Below are 21,291 nucleotides of genomic sequence, written 5' to 3'. Positions count from 1 at the left end.
GGAAACCACGCTGTGGGAGGCCGCTCGGGCCCTGCGGCACCGTGGCTTCGCCCACGCTTTCCAGGGGACTGTGCTCCCCGTGTGCTGCGCCTTGAGCGTCCGCTGAGCCAGACGGGACTGGAAGGTCCCTGGGTCTCTCCTCTCACCCTTCTTCACCTAAGGAAACACGACTGCAGAAGTCCCGAGCTTTAGGGGGCCGAGGGAATATTTTTCTTTCCAATCCAGCTTTGCCCAGGAGCTTTCAAATCACATCCTCTTCCCTTTTGCACCCAAAATTAACCGTCCAGGCCCCGCCCCACAAGCCTTCTCCACGTCAGCACAGGTGCCTGTCCTCGCGTTGTGCCCGTACATGGTCCTCCAGACGATGGTCGTGTGCACCCGGGGGTCACTCAGAACAGCCCACACGGCCCCGGAGCCTTAAGCGGTAGTGGCACCCCTTCCCTGGCCCTTCTGCGTCGCTGGGCCAGGAGCTTGTAAAAGGTCATTTTGTCATCTCACCACCCAGGGAACGTCAGGTTGGCACTAAAAAAAAAGCAAAAACAAGATCCATGGTTCCCTGAGGGAGCCTTGCCAGTCTCTCCCGTCACGCCGGCCCTAGAATCGGGTGCCACATGCTAGACATGGAACGTGCACTGCGCACGTGCCGCTGCAGCGGACCTGCTCAGCCGGGGATTCATAGGCGTGGATTGGCTGTGTGCTGGTTTAGCGCTTAAATCTCAGATACAGCAGAGCCTTGTTCTTGTCGTCCTGATGGCCTCAGCATTAGATTTCTTAGTTGTTTGGGTGGTTTGTTTTCTGTTTTTGATCCTCTCCGTTTGACACGTTTCGTTTCTGAAAGCCAAACCGAACATGCTGGCCTGGCTGGCCTGGCCTGGCCGTGTCCGAGATTCTCAGAACCCTGCTGCTGCTCTGATGGTCCCTTTGACAGAGAGGGACATTCTTCCCCGTGTGGATAACTACAGGCTCTTAAAGTGAATGTCTTTACTCACGTCAGTTAACGGGTTTGTAAGAGGTGGTGTGAGGTGTTACCAATGAAAATTCTGCGTGGCAGGAATTCTGCTTCCCCATTTAAACCTCCGTACTTTCTCCAGCCTCCAGTGCTGTCCCAGCAAGTCTGGACTGGGGATTGGTCCGTCTCTGCCTCAGGACGCACTGCATCTAAACGCCCCACGCACGTGGGTACCTGGCTTGCTCCTTTCAGCTTTATTGGGATACGACTGACAGATAAAATTGTAAGATGTTCAAAGTGGCAGTGTGATGATTGCTATGCGTATACATTGTGAAAGGGTTCCCCTCATCGAGTTAATTAACACATTGATCATCTCGCGTTACTTACCTTTTATAAGTTCTACTTAGCACATTTCAGTTACACAATACCGTGTTACCAACTGTAGTCACAACTGGTTTGTTGTTTGAACGGGATGATACGTCAGATTCCTTTGGTGTTCTGCAAGGTTTTTACACAAGAGAGGATGCCCCGTTCTTTTTTTCCCCCCCACCATTCTCTTGATTCTTGAAATTCAATGTATAGGAGGCCAATCAGCCCAATGTAAACCTCCTACTGGGTTTGGGGGGGGGTCTCTTCCCACTTTTATCTTTTGTAGCCATGTCTTCTGTCTCCTCCTCTGTTCACTCCCTTCCCTAACTCGTTCAGAGAAGGTATAACACCTATATCAAGACAGAACCTTTCTGGAAAGAGAGTAACCTGGGAGGTTGAATATCACAAAGAAGAGCTCAGATTATCTCAGCCAGGGAAGAATACTTCAGGCAGGAACGCATCCAGCATTTTGGAAGTGTCTAGACCTAAGTAGGTTAGAAATTAAGACAGTATGTTAGTGACACCTGCAAGTACAAAACAGAATTATCAGCAAGCAGAAGTTTGTGCTGGTTTACGTACAGATGACTGTCTAAACCTGGACTGTGGCATCACGGTGCCTGGTTCCAGCGCCTGCTGTATCCGGGTGTTAGCAACCTGTGTTTTGGTCCCTAGATCCGTTGACCCCAGTTCACCTGGGTTCACTCCAGGTTGTTGACTCTCACAGAACCGTGACCGACACTAATCTTCAAAAGATGATAAGCGGCAGTGACATGCCGGCTCTAAGAGGGCCGGTGGTTAGCCAGCAAGACCAGCCTTCTTGTAAAACTTGCCTCTGAGGCAGGAGAGATAGCCTCTTTTTCTCTCTGGAGCACTTGTGCATCTGGAGACAGCAGTTTGGTCCCTGACCGCTTGCTGTCAGGGCGTGAAGGACGAGCCCCAGGTTTCCTGGGGTGCACGCTCCATCAGCCTAAACTGCACCAGGCCCGTCACCTCGCCTCACTTTAAGGTTGGAGAGTTGAACTCCGGGTTCTGTTAGCTCCCTTCCAGGCTTTTGGTTCTCAGTTTTGGAATCGGCCTGCTTTTAGGTCTGGTAGTTCCGCTGTTTGATATTTTGTAGGGGAGGGGGTTCGTGTAGAAACTAAATCGTGTGCTTTGTACTAGTACAGAGTCACGAAAAACCCCCTCTGCCTTATTTCCTTCGGGGCTAGGGGGTGGCCAGTACCACACTGCAGGACTTCCCTGCCGCAGCCGGGAAGCAGAGAAGCTCTTGGTTTGTTTTTATCTTTGTTTAGTTCTTAACCATTGAAAAATCTAGCTCCCCCAGGGCACATGGCAAGCATTCATTCAGTAACTGTTTAGGGAGCACCCCCTGCGTGCCAGGCTTAACGTGCTCTTGGCACTACTGGGGAGTCAGTTATGATTTTCACGCTTCGGGAGGCTTTAGTGCCGGGGTTTTCCTCCTGCCTTGCTACCTGTCGCGAGGTGAGGGAAGGAGAGGAGGAAGTTCCTTTATTTCACCAATTGAATCTTGAGGAAATCGCCGTGCAGAGGCCTGTTGCCATCAGTGGAACTGACTGTGGATCCCCTTGGTGGAATGGACTCTGGTTTTTATTGCATCGTTTTGTTCCAGATTCGTCATGGAGGAGCAATGGCACCTTGTTTACTTTTGGCCTAAGCAACGACAGTGTTCCCCTCTTTAGGAAGACAAATCCAGACCCTGCCGGGCAGAGGGGTTCATTGCCAGGCAGGGAAGGGGGAGGGGAAGGCCCAGCAGCAACTTCACCGTCACCACCGCATCCGGTCATCTTGCAGAGTCCGGGCAGGGTGGCAGCTGCTTCAGGCTCTTAACAGTAGGCAGCTGGGGTGGGGGGAGACCTTGGGAAGGAAACTGGGAGATTCAAGCTGCAAGCTCGGACTTGAAATACAAGGAAGGGAGGGCCTTGGAGTTTTTCAAGGGCAACTTTCATTTTCCCTGTTACTAAATGCTAGAGGGATTCTACAGAGCAAAAAAGTGACCCAATTCCTGTAGAAAAGGAAATGAAATATTTACTGCCTGGGCATGAAATCTCCACCGTGCTGTCAGGTCCCTCTGACCATGTAAGTTTTATGTTTTATTCAGCAGATAATTATGACAAAATACATTGCAATTTATTCTAGTTGTTCGAAAATCCAAACTCGGGGTGTTTCATGTCTTCATATCTCCTGGGTACATGTAGTTAAGCAGCCTGCTAACTGGGGCTGGGGACTGTAGCCCGGATCCGGCCAGGATAGAGGACCGCTTTGACTTCACTGTCACTTCTGGAAGGCTCCAGTCATCATGTCCATTTACAGCTCAGACCTCATGGCCTCTGCGTCCTGGGACCTAGCTGTCAAAAACGTCAAGTTCAGATTCGTGTCTGATTAAACCAAACTGAGCATCTGTTGTGTAATTCCCCACCCACCACCAAACCAGCTGCAGAAACGAATTAATCTGAGTCACTACCAAGCACGACTGAGTCTGTTCAGTCAGGTTTCTTGTAACCATCCCTCCTTTAAACCCATCCCTCCATCCTCCTCTCTCACCTCATCCTGTGTCTGTGAATAGAGAACTATTTGCCTTGAAATAAGGCTTTTTCTCTCCTTTAAGCCTGCCCTTTTTCACGGGTTTCTGTTCGCTCTCCCTTGGCCTTGACTCGGCTGTGGAGAGAGGCCGCCCCTGCCCTGAAACCCTGACTTGTGCTGGCGGTGGCTGTTCTGGGCAGTTTCAGGTCTGCCAGCCCGTCCTCCGCTCTACCTCTGCCCCTCCGTCCCGCCCGGCTGTGTCCGGATCATCCTGCCACTGTCAGCTCTGCTCTCTGACAGCTGTCCTGACGTGGAAAGCAGGAAGGGAGCTGGAGTGGTCTCTCTCACAGTCAGCCTTTCATGACGTGTTTTTGTGGAGTGTGGAGGTTGTGAGGTATCCTCTCTGAAATGCCTTCTTCCCTGGGCAGCGGTGGAGGCTGACATGCCCCCCCCTTTCTGCCACACACCCTCCCCATGTGTGTTGCTTTGAGCGTCCAGATTGGGTTGCTGTTGCATTTGTGATTCTTGGCTGGGGTCCCTCTAGAAATCATATTACTACTCTGAGGGCTGGAATAGCTACTAAGAGCAGAATACATTATCATAACATTCAGCAGACAAAGCCAGAAAGTTCCTGCCAGAGGCCACCTTGGTATCCTGTGCCTGTGCCATACTCTGTCCTTTGAGAACGTCAGCCACGTGGGTGTTAGCACGGGTGCTACAAGCCCTGCACCAGCAGACGGTCTGGGTGTGCAGATCCTTCAGATTTGCCTTCAAAAGCTCTTGGGAAGTTATGGGTGTTTCCCCAGGATTAGCATCTTTTCCTTTAGTTCATTCTCCAGTTGTTGTTCGATTGTCTGCTATGTGCAGGTTGTTCTGCTAGGCAGCCTTGGTATGTAAAAAAGAATGCATTGAGGAGCTTGCTGAAGAGTTGGGGAATTGAACATGTAGCGAACTCTTGAAACAGGAGACAAAATGAATACTTCAGCAGTGCTCACCTCTGAAAAGGGATGTCTCCACAGACAAAAGGGGCGAATGATCTCCACCAGGAAGAATAAGTTAGCTGGGGAAGAGGGAGGTGTAGGAGGTAAGACTGTCCTCACCCCAGGGTGAGGGAACCTCATCAGAGTGAAAGCAAAGGCAGAGGGTGGCACGGACATACCAGGAGATGAAACTGGAAAAGTAGGATGGGGCTGGAGGGTGGCTGCCATGCCAAAGAGATTGGACTCTGTTGTAGGTAGGAAATCACTTAAGATCTTGGAAGAGGAGTGAACCTAATCCAACCTGTTTTAGAAAGATTACTCCTACAAACCAAGGTTGAAATGACTGTGAAGCTATTGCAATAAGCAAAAGATGCTGAGATATGAGAGCCTGTTAGGGCTGTGACCAGGAGATCAGCAAGGAAGAAACTAAACCGAAAGAAACATGGCCTGGAAAGGGCGTTAACAGGAATTTCACAGAAGATGAAAGGACCAGTAAATATATTTTTAAATGTGTCGCCTCTATTTTTGGCTTCACCACAAATGAAAAGAACTACAAAGAACTGCAAACGAAAGCAGCCCTGTCATATTGGCAAGGTTGGGGTGTGTGTGTGACCCCAGTGGACCGGGAGGCTGGGAAATGGTCACCCTTATTTGTTGACTGAAAATTAGTACAACTGTCCTGAACAGTTTGGTAACATGTCAGAAACTTTAAAAAGGTGTATACCCTTTGACCCAGGAATTCTAAGAAAACAGTCATAGATATGCAAAGATTTATGTACAGAAAATTTCAACACATTAATATTTATAGTAGTGAAAAGCTGAAAACAAACTACATTTCTAATAATGGAATTAGTTAAATAAATTATAATACATCCATTAAAAGGATTACAGTGGGGCTTCCCTGGTGGCGCAGTGGTTGGGAGTCCGCCTGCCGATGCAGGGGACGCGGGTTCGTGCCCCGGTCCGGAAGGATCCCACATGCCGCAGAACAACTAAGCCCACGCACAAGGACTACTGAGCCTGCGCGTCCGGAGCCTGTGCTCCGCAATGGGAGAGGCCACGACAGTGAGAGGCCCGCGTGCCGAAAAAGAAAAAAAAAAAAAAAGAAAGAAAGGATTACAGTGCAGCCCATTTAAAAATTAGGTTTTAGAAGAATACTTAGTCACATGAAAAACTATTTTTAGTCATTATTAAGTGAAAAGGACAGTTTATTAAACAGTATGAACACTATGAATTGATGTATAAGTGAAACATTCACAAGAAAGTGTTTATCAGGCATTTGCATGTTAGTCTGAAGCTCGGGAGAAAGAAGGGAGCTACACTTATACATACCTTGAAAATGGTTAAATTTAGGTCATATGAGGGTTATTATACTGTTTGGTTTTGTATATGTGTGCAGTTCTCTGCTAAATAAAAAAGTCTTACAAAACCCACCTGAAAAGAAATAATTAAGTTGGCAAAGAAAGTAGATTAACTGTGCTGGTTCACTAAAGCACGTAGAGCAGACCCGGCCGGGATCCATGTCCAGTAGGTTAGTTGCTATGATTATTGAACTTCATGGAGCGAGGATGGACAGGGTGACCCAAGGCAACAGAGGACAGTCTCCGTAGGCCTCAGAGAACACCTGCGTGTCGGGCAGGAAGCAGAAAGGGGAGGAACAGCCGCAGGACAGGGAAGAAACACAGATGGACTAACAGACAGGTAGAGGAGAGCCAGGAAGCCCGGGAGGGAGAGTCCGGAGCAGGTGTCCCCAGGGCCACGTGTCCAGGGGGGCTTGTGTTGGACGAAGACCAGGGACCGACAGGTTGTGCTGTTAGGGGATCCCTGAGGTTCGGTTTGGTTTGGAGTCTTAGGTTTGGAGGTGTGACACCTACACAGCATGCTACATGAGTCATATGTGTACAAGCCTGTGAGTTTACACGCCCGTGGAACGAGCACCGGGCACGAGAGGCAGAGCTGCTTTCCGGCCACAACTGCAGCCTCCCAGAGCAGCCCGCCTGCAGCACCACAGGCTGATTTTGCCCGTTTCTAAGCTTTATATGCCCAGACTCACCCAGCCTGAACGCTGCTGTCCGGCTTCCGTTCAGCACCACGTTGTGCGTGGGTGTGGTTCATCCGTTCTCACCGCTGACACTCCGCTGCGTGAATATCCAGTTTATCATTCGGTTGTTGAGGGACGTTCGGGTCACTCCCAGGACTGGGTTTGTCCTCTGTTCTGTTCCTGTGGTCTCTGTGTCTGTTCTTGTGCCAGTCGCAAGCTGTGTTAGTGACGGGAGCTTTGTGTTGTAGCGAGATTTCTCCACGATCGTTCTCCAGGATCGCTCGGGCTGCTCTGGGCTCTGCATTTCCTCTCACACTCTGAGTCAGCGTGTCAGTTACACACACACACCTGCCGCGGTTGTGATTTGAATTACGCTGAATCCATGGGTAGTTTGGGCAGAACTAACAGTTTTACGATACTGAGTCTTCCAATCTGTCATCACGTCTCCCTCCATTTAAGAGCTGTGTTACTTCTCCAAATAATGTCGTGTGGTTTTCAGCGTAGAAGTCTTAGTTTAGCAGACTTTGGAGAGAGCAGTTTTGGTGAAATGGCAAAAACTAAATTCTGAGATGTTAAGGAGGGAAATGAGAAACAGAGGTAGCAAATGTAGACTGTTCTTTGAGATGTTTGATGGTGAAAGAAAGGAAAATTGGTCTAGCCTGTGAGATGCAGACTCAGAAAGTTTGGGGTGAGAGTGCCCTCTGAGGCTGTGGTCGAAGATCGGGGAGCGCAGAGGTTGGAAACAGAGTTAGTTGACGGCACAGAGACGTGGGAGGTGGTCAGGGTAGCCTGGAGAAGGAGGCAGAACAGCAGTGTCGTGGGGTCGTTTTGAGGTAGGCTGTGTCAGGCCTGCGTTACCCTAGTAATGAGTCCTCAGGCTCGCGGCTGCTGGCACCGGGAACCGTCCTGAGCCGTGCCCTTTGCCACTGACAGCAGCAGGCCCACGTGCAGGACGCTGCCCTCCCGGTCATCCTGACCCACACGTCCAAGCCCCTGTTTCTTTTAGCAGAGGCTGTATTCTGTTTTCTCTATTGGAGGCACATACTTGTACATCTCTTACTACAAGAGTCCGTTCCTCCAGAGCATCTTAGTTCACTTAAGGTTGAATAGAAAGAGGCCCAAGACACTTGAGGAAGGTTTTGTGTTAGATATTCTGTATATGGAGGAAACGGAGATGCTGAGGTCTGGGATTTAATGCTTACATAACAGAAGGAGCTTGCGGGATTCGTGGGAACAAGTTTGTTTTGAAGTTTAGTGGAAATTAATTTACTTGGAGATGTTCTTAGGGTTGTTGTTGTTTGTCTTTAGATGCAAAGCTTTCAGTACATACAGGGAAAATTGCATCTGTATCTAGCAGGGAGATTGTGTAAACCTACATGCTACGTATAATTATAATGTTTTTAAGAAAGTAAACAAGAAGACAGTGTTTTTCACTGTAGTACTTACGGTGGTGGAACTGACCTGCCAGTATTAGAAAGCAGAGAGTAGGATACGGAAGATCTCGTTGGATTACTCAGTCATATTTATATCCACCAAATTTGGATTTGTAGCTTTAACAAGGAAGGGAAGAGGGACAGAGGAGGATATAATTCATTGTGGCTAAGATGTAATAAGCATTTTCATTAAATCCCGGATATCACATGTGTGCGCGTTTTGGGAAATTCTTTCCTGGTGTCAAGTCCAAGGGGCCCTTTCTTTGGGGGGGGGGGTGAGGGATGGATAGGCAGACCTGAGGGTGGGAGCAGGGGTGGGGACAGGAATATCTTGAGTGAGATCTGAGAAATTAAGTTTCAGAAGCTGGAATATACCTTTCCCAGTTCATCCATGGGACCTGCCACGTCTGAAACCATGCAGAAGCTTCCGTTTTTACACGCGCTGCGCATGCTAATGAAACATTTTAAAATCACGAGGTACTCATCCATCTCAAGATTTGTTTTCCCACCTGTGCTGTGTAATACAGCTGTCCAGAGCTGCTCCTTTGGTTTCTTCACATAGCCTTTCTTTCCTAAGTTGTCTGAAGGTTTAACCACATGTTCCCGACGCATTCTGTGCCCCTCGGACTTCAGGAACACTAAAGCTTTGCATTTCAAAGTCAAAACAAAAATCCTCCTTTAAAAAGTAATTCCAGTTTCACAAGAAAGGCTGATCTTTGAGAGTTCTTTTCAAGACAGGAACTTTTCGCATATAATGGATCAAGTGCCAGTGAGGTCTCTCCCTGCTCAGCCGTGCCCACGTTTAATGCTGCTTCCAGATAAAGTGCAAACCAGCCGTAACCCCTGGAGACAGGAAGGCCTGCGGGATGGAGAGCAGCTCCCACCAATGAAGGAACACTGCCTTCTCCAAACTTTTGATTCTTCTGACCCTCTCTGTGTTTAAACACCTTTTCCCAGGCAGACCATTCATTAGATGTTGGAAAAACCATAGCCTTATGGTCGACCTCTGCTTTTTTCCCCCTGGTCTTCTTCCATCACTTCTGGCTCTGCGTCCTCCTCCAGTGCCGTCACCCTTCCCACTTCTGCTTAACCCCTTATGTTTGTGGGTCATAATCACATTCCCGCTCTACGTCTCCGCTCCTCCAAGTCTCCTGTTTATTTCCTCTAACCCTGCGTCTTAGCTGTACCTGCCATCGTTCTCTTAACTTACGCCAGTTTGTCTCCGCTGTTCTGGTAAAGAGGTGCTCACCTCACTGAGAGCGTGGAGTGGCCTGGGGGGTCCTGGGGGCAGTGCCTGCACCTGGCCAGCCTGGGGACACCTGGCGTTGCTTCTGCAGAGACCCAAACCTCGGGGACCAGCCAAGCGCATCTCCTCCTCCGTGCCTGGTCAGCTCTTACTGTTTGTCTGTTTGGAATGACCCTTTTTCTGTCTTCTAACATCTACTGCCAACTCCCCTTTCTACCCAAGCTGAAGGCTGTAGCGCTCATTCATTCCTCTCTGTGGCCTTTACAGCACTTCGCATGCAGGACTCAGGCAGTATGCTTTTAGAGTTTTTTTGAGGTATAATTCACACATCATACAATCCACCCGTTTACAGCGTACAATGTAATAGGGTTAGTGTGTCCTCAGAATTGTGCGACCATTACCACAATCAGCTTTCTAACATTTTCATCATTCCCTCTGATCACCCCGTCCCACCCCAGCCCTGGGCAACCACTGATCCGCCTTCTGACTCTGGATTTGCCTTGTCTGGACATTTCATAAAAATGGAGTCGTACAGTGTGGTCTTCCGTGACTGTCTTCTTTCAGTCCAGATAATGTGTTCATGGTTCATGTTGTAGCATGTATCAGAACTGCCTTCCTTTTCATGGGCGAATCAATCAATACTTTTTGAATGAATGTTTTTACATTTCTATTTTTTATATAAATTTATTTTATTTATTTATGTATTTATTTTTGGCTGTGCTGGGTCTTCGTTTCTGCGCACGGGCTTTCTCTAGTTGCGGTGAGCGGGGCCTACTCTTTGTTGTGGTGCGCGGGTTTCTTGTTGCGGTGACTTCTCTTGTTGCGGAGCACGGGCTCTAGGCGTGTGGGCTCAGTAGTTGTGGCTCGCGGGCTCTAGAGCGCAGGCTCAGTAGTTGTGGCGCACAGGCTTAGCTGCTCCGCGGCATGTGGGATCTTCCTGGACCAGGGCTCGAACCCATGTCCCCTGCATTGGCAGGCAGATCCTTAACCACTGCGCCACCAGCGAAGCCCCAGTATAATTTTTAAATTTAGATCTTTAGCCAGTTTTAAATTTATGTTTACGTATGACATGAGTAGGAATCTAACCACAGCTGGGCCCAGTTTTCCTAATACAATTCATTGGTTTCAAATGCATCTTGATCATATTCTAAATCCCACTGATCTAATTGTATCAATGCAATGCTCTTCTAATTAGTGTGCTTCTATACTGTTTTATAATCTGGTAGGGCAAGTCCTACACCATTTTTCTTCCTTTAAAATGTTTTCTTGGCTCTTTTTATATATTTACACTTGAGGATAAATTGTAGAATCAGTTACCAAGGTTCAATAAGAGCCTTTGGGATTTGGTTTGGAAATGTATTTAGAGTATATTTTTAGGTGAAAACAAAATCAGCTTATATATAGTCTATATAATATCATTGCCATTTTGTTTCTAAAATTACATGTATGTATAATAAAACAAAGTCTCAAGGAATATATGACTATATATAGAAGTGGTTATCTCCTGATGCTAATATTATAGGTGATTTTGGGGGGGGGGGTGCCTTTTTTTTCTAAATTTTCTACAATGCATGTGTAATACTTTTTAAATCAGAAAAATAAAACCCTTGAAAAAATGTTGTTAAACTAAAATATATTCATTAGTAACTTCATGATTATCAACTTAACAGAACCCAAATTAGAATAAAAAATATTTCATGGGCAATAGTTACATGACTTGTGAAGATTCCTGGCTCAGAATATAAACCAAAGTTGTCCAGAGAATTCCTGGGAAGGATTAAGGTAAGAAACTGAAGCAGTACAACCTCATAACCTCCTCACTTACTTCAGCTGGTTGAAGAGACCTGAGAGCTGCAGCATTTTCACCGAGCAGTATTTCTGGGTTACGGCCTATGCGGCCGTGTTCATAAGGCCCCTTGCCTCTCTGGTTTCCCCGTTTCAGAGACTCTTATTCCTATGATGCAGCCAGAGCTTGAGGTACACCAAGACTTCGTGTGGTCTGAATCTGGCCCTTGCACGTCCTGGTCTTTTAGCAACGTTTAGCAGAAAGAAGATTGCCAAATCTGTTCCCAGCTCTTTGCTATATTGATGTTTGAAAAAGCAGCATAGTCATTCTTGGCTCAGAGCATCTAGGTTCTGTCAACAGTGTAATTGAAACTTGGATTCTTTTTGCATTTTAATCTACATGCTCTTTTCTGGGTAATCTTATCTGTTTAATAAAAACAATGGTAATAATAATGACAACAACATCTAACATTTCCCAAGCATTTTCTGTGTGTCTGGCATTGTACTGTACTTTATATGAATATCTCATTTTTTAATATATATATATATTTTAGTTTTGGCTGTGTTGGGTCTTCGTTGCTGCGTGTGGGCTTTCTCTAGTTGCAGCGAGCGGGGGCTACTCTTTGTTGCGGTGTGCGGGCTTCTCACTGCGGTGGCTTCTTTTGTTGGCAGAGCGCGGGCTCTAGGTGCGTGGGCTTCAGTAATTGTGGCTCACGGGCTCAGTAGTTGTGGCTCGCGGGCTTAATTGTTCCGCAGCATGTGGGATCTTCCCGGACCAGGACTCGAACCAGCGCCCCCAGGGAAGCCCCTAAACTCAATTTTTAATTTACTTCCTCTCCTAAAACCTGCTCTGCCTCCTGTATTTTCAGTCTTGTTTGTCTGACTCTCTGTTCTCTCTCACATAACCCTGCCTCCTGCCAGTCCTGCCTTTGGAGAATCTCCCACCCACTTGGTCCCCCCCTGTTCCTAGGCCCACCTTAGGTTTAGTCCTGCTTCACTCTACCCGGGTTCGTGACAGCAACCTCCCTCGACGTGTCCCTCCTTCCACTCAGGCTGACATGCTTTATCTTCCCAGTGTCTTCTGAGAAAATGAAGGTGATCGCGTCACTCTTCTGTCTTAAAGGTCTAGGACTTGCTGCTGTTGTCGTCCTTGTTGTTCTAACCAGATGAAATCCGAACCCCACAGCTCTGTGTATGCTGCCTGGCCCCAGTCTGGCCCTTCAGCTTCACCTCTGTCGTTCTGCACCCAGCCCCCTACCTGATGCGTCAGCTGCAGGGGAGGCTCACTCTCCCGAGGTCTGCACCAAGCCCCAAGGTGGCTCTGCGCGTCTGCACTTGCTTTATTGCTCGACCGCCTCTTCTGTCTCTGATCACCTGGACACACTCCTGTTCGGGAACATCTCAGCTTCCTCCAGGGTGAAGCGGACATCCTCCTGTCTCCCCCGAAGCGTGTTCAGGCCTCGGTCATGGCCCTTTCCCTGCTGGGTCATAATCGTCTGTGTACGTGCAGATCCGTTCATCTTTCAGCACCTAGCACACAGTAGGCCCTCAGTACATGCTGGTTCGGTGCCTCAAGGAATGTCAGAGAGAGTATTTAAAGCAATAGGAAATATACTTGTAAACAAACAGAGGACTAGACGCGTCTCTCTTTGGCTCAGTCAGCAAGGGAGTGGCACATGGCCGGTGGAGAAGCCTCCCTCAGGCAGGGACCAGGGTGCAAGACGAAGATCCTGCCTGATCACGCGTGTACCCCTCCCTGTCCTGGGCCTGTGAGTGATGGTGTCGCCCAGTGGGAGAATACTCGCAGAGTATGAGCCCTGGGGTGGGAGCGCAGCTCTGCAGGTCACCCTCTCAGGGCCTTGGACCAGTCACTAACCTTCGTTTTCAGGAAGAGACATTTGATATTTACTTTTACACTTTCCTGATTGTTAGTTTTGACACAGGAAGACTTCACATAGAAACTGCCTCTTTTTTGTCATTTCTCTTTTCTTTTTTAGCTTTATTGAGCTAAGATTGACGAAATTGTAATATATTCAAGGTATACACCCTGATGGTGTGATGTACACAGACGTCATGAAGGGATTCTCCATCCTTTCGGTCGAGTTATCAACACATACATCATCTCACGATTTCCTTTTTTCCGTATGAGAACACTTAAGTCCTGCTCTCTTAGCGGATTTCAAGTCTGCAACACAGTGTTGTGGAGTCTAGTCATTGTGTTGTACCTTAGACCTCAGACCTCATTCATCTCATAACTGAAAGTCTGTCCCTTTCCCCACCCACTGCCGTTTCCACACCCCCAGCCCCTGGCAGCTACCGTTCTATTCTCTGTGTCTCTGAATTTGATTTGACTTTTTTTCCCCAGATTCCACATATAAGTGACACCACGCAGTATGTACCTTTCTCTGTCTGGTTTATCTCACTGAGCACAGTGCCCTCCAGTTTCATCCACATTGTTGCAAATGTCATCTCTTTGTTGGTGAACAACAGTTCTTAACTCAGTGCCAGTAGGGTTGTTTTATTTTTCCTGAATCCGTCTCTCCTTGCAGCTTCAGAACGAGTTAGAGAAGGGTGAGCGCGACAACTCAGAGCTACAGGAGTTCGCCAACGCCGTCCTGCAGCAGATAGCAGACCGCTGCCCCGACATCCTGGAGCAGGTGGTCAGCGCCCTGGAAGAGTCATCGTGACCGTCTCCGTGGGGAGCGGCCAGCCCAGTACCGTAGCCCGCTCGATGAGCCCAGGAGCCGAGGAGGGAGAAGCACGAGGAGGGAGCGCTCAGACGGCTCTTGGCAGCAGGCACACACTCCAGACTCTGCCCTGTCTCGGTTAGTCCCGCGAGTGTGGCTCCAGCACCGTTTCTGCGTCTGTCCTCCTGTCTTCCACTGTTGTCTCTGCGCGAATTGTCCTGCTGTCCAGGGCGGGTGAGTGGCCGAGCCTCCGTGGAGAGCTGCCATCCAGCCATCGGCAGCGACACCGTGGACGCGGGCGGCAGTGCCCTGACAGAGGGACACGGGGCAGAGCCCTCCTCCCTTCTGTCCGTGGCGTGAGAACTAGGTCTGGACTCTGCAGAGCTCAGCTCACCGAGAGACGCCTTCCCTGCAGACCAGGGCGCCGCGTGTTCTAATGTCACAACAGGTGCTTTCTCGTAAAAGGGTAAAAAAGACAAAAAACAATCTCAAAAAGAGTATTAACAAAGGAGACGGCGGGGAGAGAGAACAGGGACAGAGAGCCGACCGGCTCTTCTCTTTCCCATCCGTCCTGGTTACTCTCCACCAGGGCCGTCTGTGCGGGACTGCGGGCAGGCTGCGCCGGGGCTTGGAGATCCTGGCCTCCGTGCCGCACTGGTGCCTGCGCTTCTCCTAGCCTCTGGGGCGAGCCCCTCTTGTTGAGGACCTTGGTGTGTCAGATCACATCTGTCACTGAAAGAGAAGAGGGCAATGTGGTCACCCCCGCAGCTCTGCTTCTGTGGAAGGCGACCGGTCCTCGGGGTCAGGCCGGCTTCTCCCAGACACCTCCCTCGTCAGCAGTCTAGGCCCCAAAGCGTGCTTCTGCCTCACCCCACCGCCCGTGCTCCACACTCAGGCGGCCCAGCCTCCCCCCTTCAGCTTTCCTGCTGAACCAGAGCTTCTGCTTCGGATGAGTGTTTCTCTTCCCACGCGCATCCCTTCCCCCTTTCTTGCATTCGGATAATCGCGATGAAGTGCCTACTGTGTGCAAGCCGCTGTCGGGCACCCATCCTGGAAGAAAGCCTGTCTGTGGGGAGCGAGGGCAGTCGAGGTTTCTGTGAGACCCACGTGGTCCAGTCAGAGGGGCACCCATCCTGGAAGAAAGCCTGTCTGTGGGGAGCGAGGGCAGTCGAGGATTCTGTGAGACCCACCTGGTCCAGTCAGAGGGGCACCCATCCTGGAAGAAAGCCTGTCTGCGGGGAGCGAGGGCAGTCGAGGATTCTGTGAGACCCACCTGGTCCAGTCAGAGGGGCACCCATCCTGGAAGAAAGCCTGTCTGCGGGGAGCGAGGGCAGTCGAGGATTCTGTGAGACCCACCTGGTCCAGTCAGAGGGGCACCCATCCTGGAAGAAAGCCTGTCTGCGGGGAGCGAGGGCAGTCGAGGATTCTGTGAGACCCACCTGGTCCAGTCAGAGCAGTAAGAGGCACACTCTTCCCCTTCCCCACCTTAATAGAAGGTATCTCTTCCAGAAAAATCTTCCACAAATCAGCATTTCTCGTTATAATGGAATTTATGGGTCTTGGGGGGCAGAGAGCTGAGTCACCTACTCGCCTGCAGAATCCCATCTGGTGACTTGGGGTTCGGGGTTTTGTCCCCCTGAGAGAGTGTACTGTTTAATGGGCTGCAACGGTGGATGGTGTTTTCTCTAGACATCCAGGTGCACCTTGTCGAACTCAGCCAGGTCCATGTTGCAGAACAGAAAATTGACCCCAAAGTTGCAAATCCCGTGGAAGGTATGGACGTCTTCCCCAGGCGTAGATAATGGCAGCCTTAAACGTCAGGCAGCAGGAAGTAGATCACTTCACCCAGCTCTGTAGCCCCTTGACCACCTCTCTGGCCAGACACCCACCAGACGCTCACATCCTGGTAAGAGTTGCTGGGCTTGATGGGTCTGTCTTGCGTTTTCTCCTTTCTCCTCCCCAAGTTCTCCGATGCTGCCTGTTAGGTCCTCACAGCCATCAGTCCTGTATCTTCCCGCCAGCAGCCTGTGACTGTACCATCAACTTATATGGTCACATCTCCAGCTGCCCCGACTCCCTGCCGTAAAACAAGCTCTCCCTGTGAGAAGCTGTCGAGTACTCCTTACCGAAGGTTTAAATGGACTCTGCTCATAAATTTCTTACTGAGATGCTTCCTGATAGCCAGGCTGCCTGGAGAGGGGGTGCAGCGGAGGTTAGACAGCAAGTGGTGACCGTTTGTGGTCAATTACCTCAGTCCTGTTTGTTTACGGCACTGCCCATAAATCATGTAGAAAGCCCCCAGGATTTTAGGGCTGGAGTCCGGGAATCTCACACTGTCCACCACAGAGCAAGAACTGCGGTAGAAAGACACCCTCCCCGGGACCACAGCAAACAGGGAACAGGACCCAGAGGCCACGTGCAGAGCAGCGGCGGGCCTGGCCGGCTTCTCTCTAGCTGGTCTCCCGGGTCCCGCTGATTCCACGTCACCCATCAGATTCCACCCCTGCCACCTGCCCTCCTGCCTGCTCTCCTTCCTGTGGCTTCCCCTCCAGGGCCTTATGGGATTCCTCTGGGCAAGTGCTTCTGAGAAGAGCAGTTTCTGGGCAGACGCCATCTGTCTGTCTCTGAAGCGTAGCGGGACTCTCCTCGGTGCTTCCTGGGTGGTTGTCCTAGCATCTCAGATGGTTCTAGGGGCTGTTGGGTCCTGGATGAAAGTCGGCTCCGGCTAAAGTTTAATAGTGAACAAGGACCTGCCTTTATACCACAGGCAAAGTTAACATAGTTTTTAGCATTTAGAGTGTCTTACAAAGTTTAGGTCATTCACTGAGCCAACATTTGCTAAATGCACAATTCCCATCACACGGGATCTGTCGTTCCGTGACCTCTTCTGATATTCATGGTTTCACAAGTTCATGCAGCTGCTGCCGAGGATCTGTAACCTTGAAAACTCACTGCGGGTTACCTGTGATGTTCACCAAACTCCGCCATCCCATTGGCAAGTCTCGTTCCCCTTAGCACCTGCAGCTCTGTACCCAGATCAAAGTCATCATGAAGGGGGAAGCAAGAGGGAGAGTGGGTGGCATCCGCCCTGGGGCTCAGGACAGAAGAAGGACAATGCGACCGTGTCCTCTTCCCATGTACCTCCATCCCAAGCATTCACTGAGCTCTTGATGCAGTGTCTGGACTGAGATTTGCAAGGACTTGGATACCGTTTGAAATGGAAAAGATTTTAAGTGGGCTTTAACATGTGAAGAAATGGGAACGGGAATCCCCAAATCCATCTTGGCTCTAACCTTGACCGTGTACCTTACCATCCGAAGGCGCCTCTCTTCCTGACACTTGGGCTTTAGAAATACTAGTGAAGCAGACGGGACCCGAGGCACCTCCAGGGTGGTTGGAGGCGACGGGGCTCGGCCCTGTGTGTCCATAAAGGCCTGTGGGGTTTTCCGCAGGAGCCACCGGCTCACCCGCTCCTCAGAGGGAGAGGAGAAGAGGAGGTCGTCTCCAAGTTTTGGCCGATGGCTGGTGGTCAGGATCGGCGTTGGGATTGGCTGCTGGAGTCCTGCTGATCCCGCCCCCGCGCCCTCCTGTGGAGCCCACTGTGTAAGCACAGGCCCATGGGTGGCCTCGGGGCCGTTGAGGCAAGAGCAGCGGAGGAGGGCGTGGCCATGCAGACGTGGCCCTCGAGTGGTTTTTCCCGAGTCCCCACGGACCCTGCGTCCCGCCCCCGCAGCTTCGTCTCCCACCGGCGGGAGCCCAGGGCTGCGGGAGGGGAGGGGAGGGCGTGGGGGGCCGCGGGAGCGGGCAGCTGGGCCGAGCAGACCTGGGCCCACCCGCACTGCCGGCCCCGGCTTCTTGGCAGGGACGCACTGTCAGATAAGTGTCTTCAGAGGAATCTGGTGTTTCCCCCACGTGAACTAAGGGAACATTTGGGCAAGAAGAAGACATCCAGGGGAATCCTTCTGAACAAAATGGCTGTCTTACTCTTTTTAAGCAAAAACTTTCCAAACTTTTTAGTGTCAAAACTGTAACCAAGTGTCTCCTGGGTTTTTCCAACGTGTTTGGCGAGTGCTGTGACCCTGTTGTAGGTATTTCTCCTCCTGACTCTTGGGGGAGAGGTGGTTTTAGGGATTGATTTGGGGGGAGTGGTTTTTTGTCCCACACCCACCTCCTCTTTTGTTTCTCTGCTTGTCGATGTTGTCTGTGTGGTTCAGAGAATTGGGGCGGTTACCTTGTGTCCACTGTTGAGATTATTAAGATATTACAAAGTAGTTGTAGGACTGAAAAATTAAAGAGCTGTGTTTTAAAAAATCCCTCCAATATCATGTTAATAGAGGAATTCAAGCTATGGGGCAGCCAGGCTCCTTCCATCCCCCCGAGTTGGCTGGGATGGCAGCTGAGCTGGCCTCTGGGGAAACACGGTGGCCATGGTCCAGGCAGGCGACCACCCAGGGAAGGAGGCAACCACTGAGTTAGGGGAACAGGCTCCTGGGCCCCAGTTTGCCCGTCCACCTTCAGGACCTCTGCGGGGTGTTTCCAGATCTGTGAGCCCACACTGGCCGCAGCCCCGTGTGCCGGATGCTGTGTGGTCACTTGGGCCTGGCGCCGGACCTCTTCCTGCCCACTTGGTGCTATATCATCCCGTGGCCCATCCAAGACGGGCCGAGCCCCAGCCAGCCTGGAGCCTATGATCTGGATGGGGGAGTCCTCCTCAGAGCCCAGTTCCTTTGGCTTCAGTTCCTGGATCCTTTCCCTGAAAGCTTTTTAGAGCCCAGGTCTCCCAGGCCCAGGCCATCCGTCTGGGCCCTAGCAGTGGCCTGGCCAGGAAAGGAGGTGGCCCCTGCCAAAGCCAGAGAGCCCCCCCGGGCTGGGGCAGCCCCCCACCCTCCCACAGCAGTATTGTGCTCTCCACCTCGGCACGGTGGACCCCTGGGGGCGGCCCGGGGCCTTCGAGCCCAGTGGGTGTGCAGCGGGCTCCCGCTGCTCCAGAGGGAGAGCTGCCCTTTGATGAGGCCCCAGGGCGCCGGGCACTGACCCCCTGTAGCTTGAGTTCCTTCTGGCAGCAGTAGCTGCTGAGGGGTGGGGTCTGTGAGCGAACGCACCGCTGCCTCCAGCTGTGCACCTGCCCCGTCGTGCGGCTGACACGATCGTGACGTTGCAGAGAAACTGAGTTAGAGTCGGATTTGCCTTGATAATTATTGTAAACACTTTGTTCGTTTTTTTTTCTTTTTTATTCACAAACTAAATCCATCAGGAAATTATAAAGTTATTTAAAAATCATGTGCTGTGTCTTTCTTTGAGCCTCATGCAGTCTGCTCATCCAAGTGGAATGTGTCCTCAGATGCTTTGCAAAGCAGGAGAGGCCCGCGGTCCCCACGAGGTCAGCCCCACTCGGGGTACCAGGGATGCAGGGATGCCCGGGTCAGGGGAGGGAGGAAGAGTGGACAGCACCCTGGCCCTGACGCGGAGAAGGGGGCGCCCCTCTGGGTGCCCACCTGGACTCCAGCGTGGCAACCCCCTCGCTGTGTTTCACAGTCCGCACACCAAGGCCCAAGCCCCTGTCCCGATTCAGCTCTAACGGTTCCAGGGCTTAGAACAAGTGCCCACGGGGCGGGCGCGGCTTCAGAGGGTCTGGTTCAGGGGGTGCTGGAGCTCCCCTGGGACGTGCACCCACGTGTAGACTCAGAGGTGTGAGCTGCGTCAGCCGACAGAAGGCGGGTACCAGGAGGACCGGGCCGCCGAGCCGTCTGCTCGGGAAATCTCCAGCCCTGGCGTTTGTCTTGGGCCTGGTGCGCAGGGAGAAATTACTCTGGGCGCTCTGGTGAGAGCTGGGTTTCTGCTTCACTTGTTTCTGTCTCCCACGCGGGGCTGGCCTGCTCTCATGCGGGTCCTGCTGGCCCCCGACCCGGGCGTTGGCACTGAGGGCCAAGGGCCGCCACCCCGTAGCCCTGCCACACCCGGCTCTGCCCGGCCTCACCCGCTCCAGCCTGGGACGCGGCGCTGCTCACAGGGCTGAAGACCCGCTGCTGCCCGTCCTTCCCTTGTAAAGCGGGAACAGTTTCGCTGGCAGGATGTGGATTTTGCTGCACGTAATCACCAGCATGAGCAGGTGTGTCCACAGCCAGCCGTCAGGTGGCAGTGGTCGCTGTCCCAGGGTTTTCCATTCATCCTGTCTCACTGCTTGTTGTTGCACCCCGTGGTCACCAGCTCAGCTGCAGACAGAGGGATGCAGAGACCCCGAGGTTTAAGGAAAATACGTGAGAGGAGACGTTTCAGTGGAGAATTCCGTCCATTCACTTGGTTTCTCTCTGGATCCGGAGAAGATTGCGATTGTTTGGAGCATCTCGGGCTGACCCAAGACAGTTAGGGGCTGGTTAGACCCTGGGTGAGGGGCCATTCTGAGGACGCTGGCTTGAGATCCACACGCTTTCCCAGGTGTCCGGGGGGGACCCTGGACTCGCAGCCCGGAGCCTCGGCCGCCCTCGACCTCATCTCCCAACCTTCTCTAGGTCACAAGCTGTAACGGGGATAATGATGATCCTGTTTCACCTGTTTGAAAGCTGCTTTAAGAGTGTGAAGCATAGAATTGCTTTCTTCACGTCTGCGATTTGCTTTAAGATCCTCCAGCCCGTGTGCCGCGGAGGCAGTGGCGAGCAAGATGTGGACACGGGGAGACTGGCTGTGAGCCATTGTCCAAGCCGGGCGTTGGGCACCCAGCTCCTCACACTGCTCCGTCCACCGTGTGTGTCTTCTTAAACATTCACACCCTGCAGCGGTGCTTGCGGGGATCCCACACGGACCTTCCCCCAAGACCCCCGGATCCCTCACCCACGCTCAGCGGCTCAGCGTTGGGCTCCCGGGACCGTGGCCTGGGCGCCAGTTCAGGACTCGGCGCATCACGTGTTTGTCTCGTGGCACCTTCGTGGCCGTCGCGTGCGGTAGGTCCTCTTGCCCCGTTTCACAGGTGAGCCCAGGGCGGCCACACAGCTTTCCCAGGGCCGTGCCCTCGTCCACAGCGGGGCTCTGTCTCCAGAGCTGTGCTCTCCACCCCCGTCAGTGGCCGCCTCTCTGGGCGTGCGGGGCCCACGGGGGTGGGGTGGGGAGGGGAGGTGGGCAGAGGAGGGCAGGCCATGCTCTCCACAGGCCTCAAGTTTGACCTTGGAAGACAGTTTTGCCAGCAGAGGGGTTCAAGGATGAGGGGGAGGCAGGAAGGGACACGGGCGAGTGGTCTGGTGTCCCCAGGGCAAGGTTACTCGCTCT

At 51.7% G+C, this 21,291-nt stretch overlaps 1 protein-coding gene across 2 annotated transcripts in view; it reads left to right on the top strand.

The window, feature by feature from the left end:
- ERC1 (ELKS/RAB6-interacting/CAST family member 1) overlaps positions 1-19,419 on the top strand; it is a 394,109-nt gene extending 374,690 nt beyond the window's left edge. For both annotated transcript variants that reach the window (XM_082665275.1, XM_082665274.1), the window contains one exon: positions 13,894-19,419. In XM_082665275.1, the coding sequence (XP_082521401.1) occupies positions 13,894-14,031 (138 nt within the window). In that variant the 3' untranslated portion in view covers positions 14,032-19,419. The remainder of the gene's footprint in view (positions 1-13,893) is intronic.
- The last annotated feature ends 1,872 nt before the right edge of the window (positions 19,420-21,291 follow it).

Source organism: Grampus griseus, assembly GCF_964374135.1.
Source record: "Grampus griseus genome assembly, chromosome: 11".
In the NCBI taxonomy this organism is placed as follows: domain Eukaryota; kingdom Metazoa; phylum Chordata; class Mammalia; order Artiodactyla; family Delphinidae; genus Grampus; species Grampus griseus.
The sequence above is the reverse complement of the archived record's forward strand: the minus strand, read 5'-3'. Positions and strand labels throughout refer to the sequence as shown.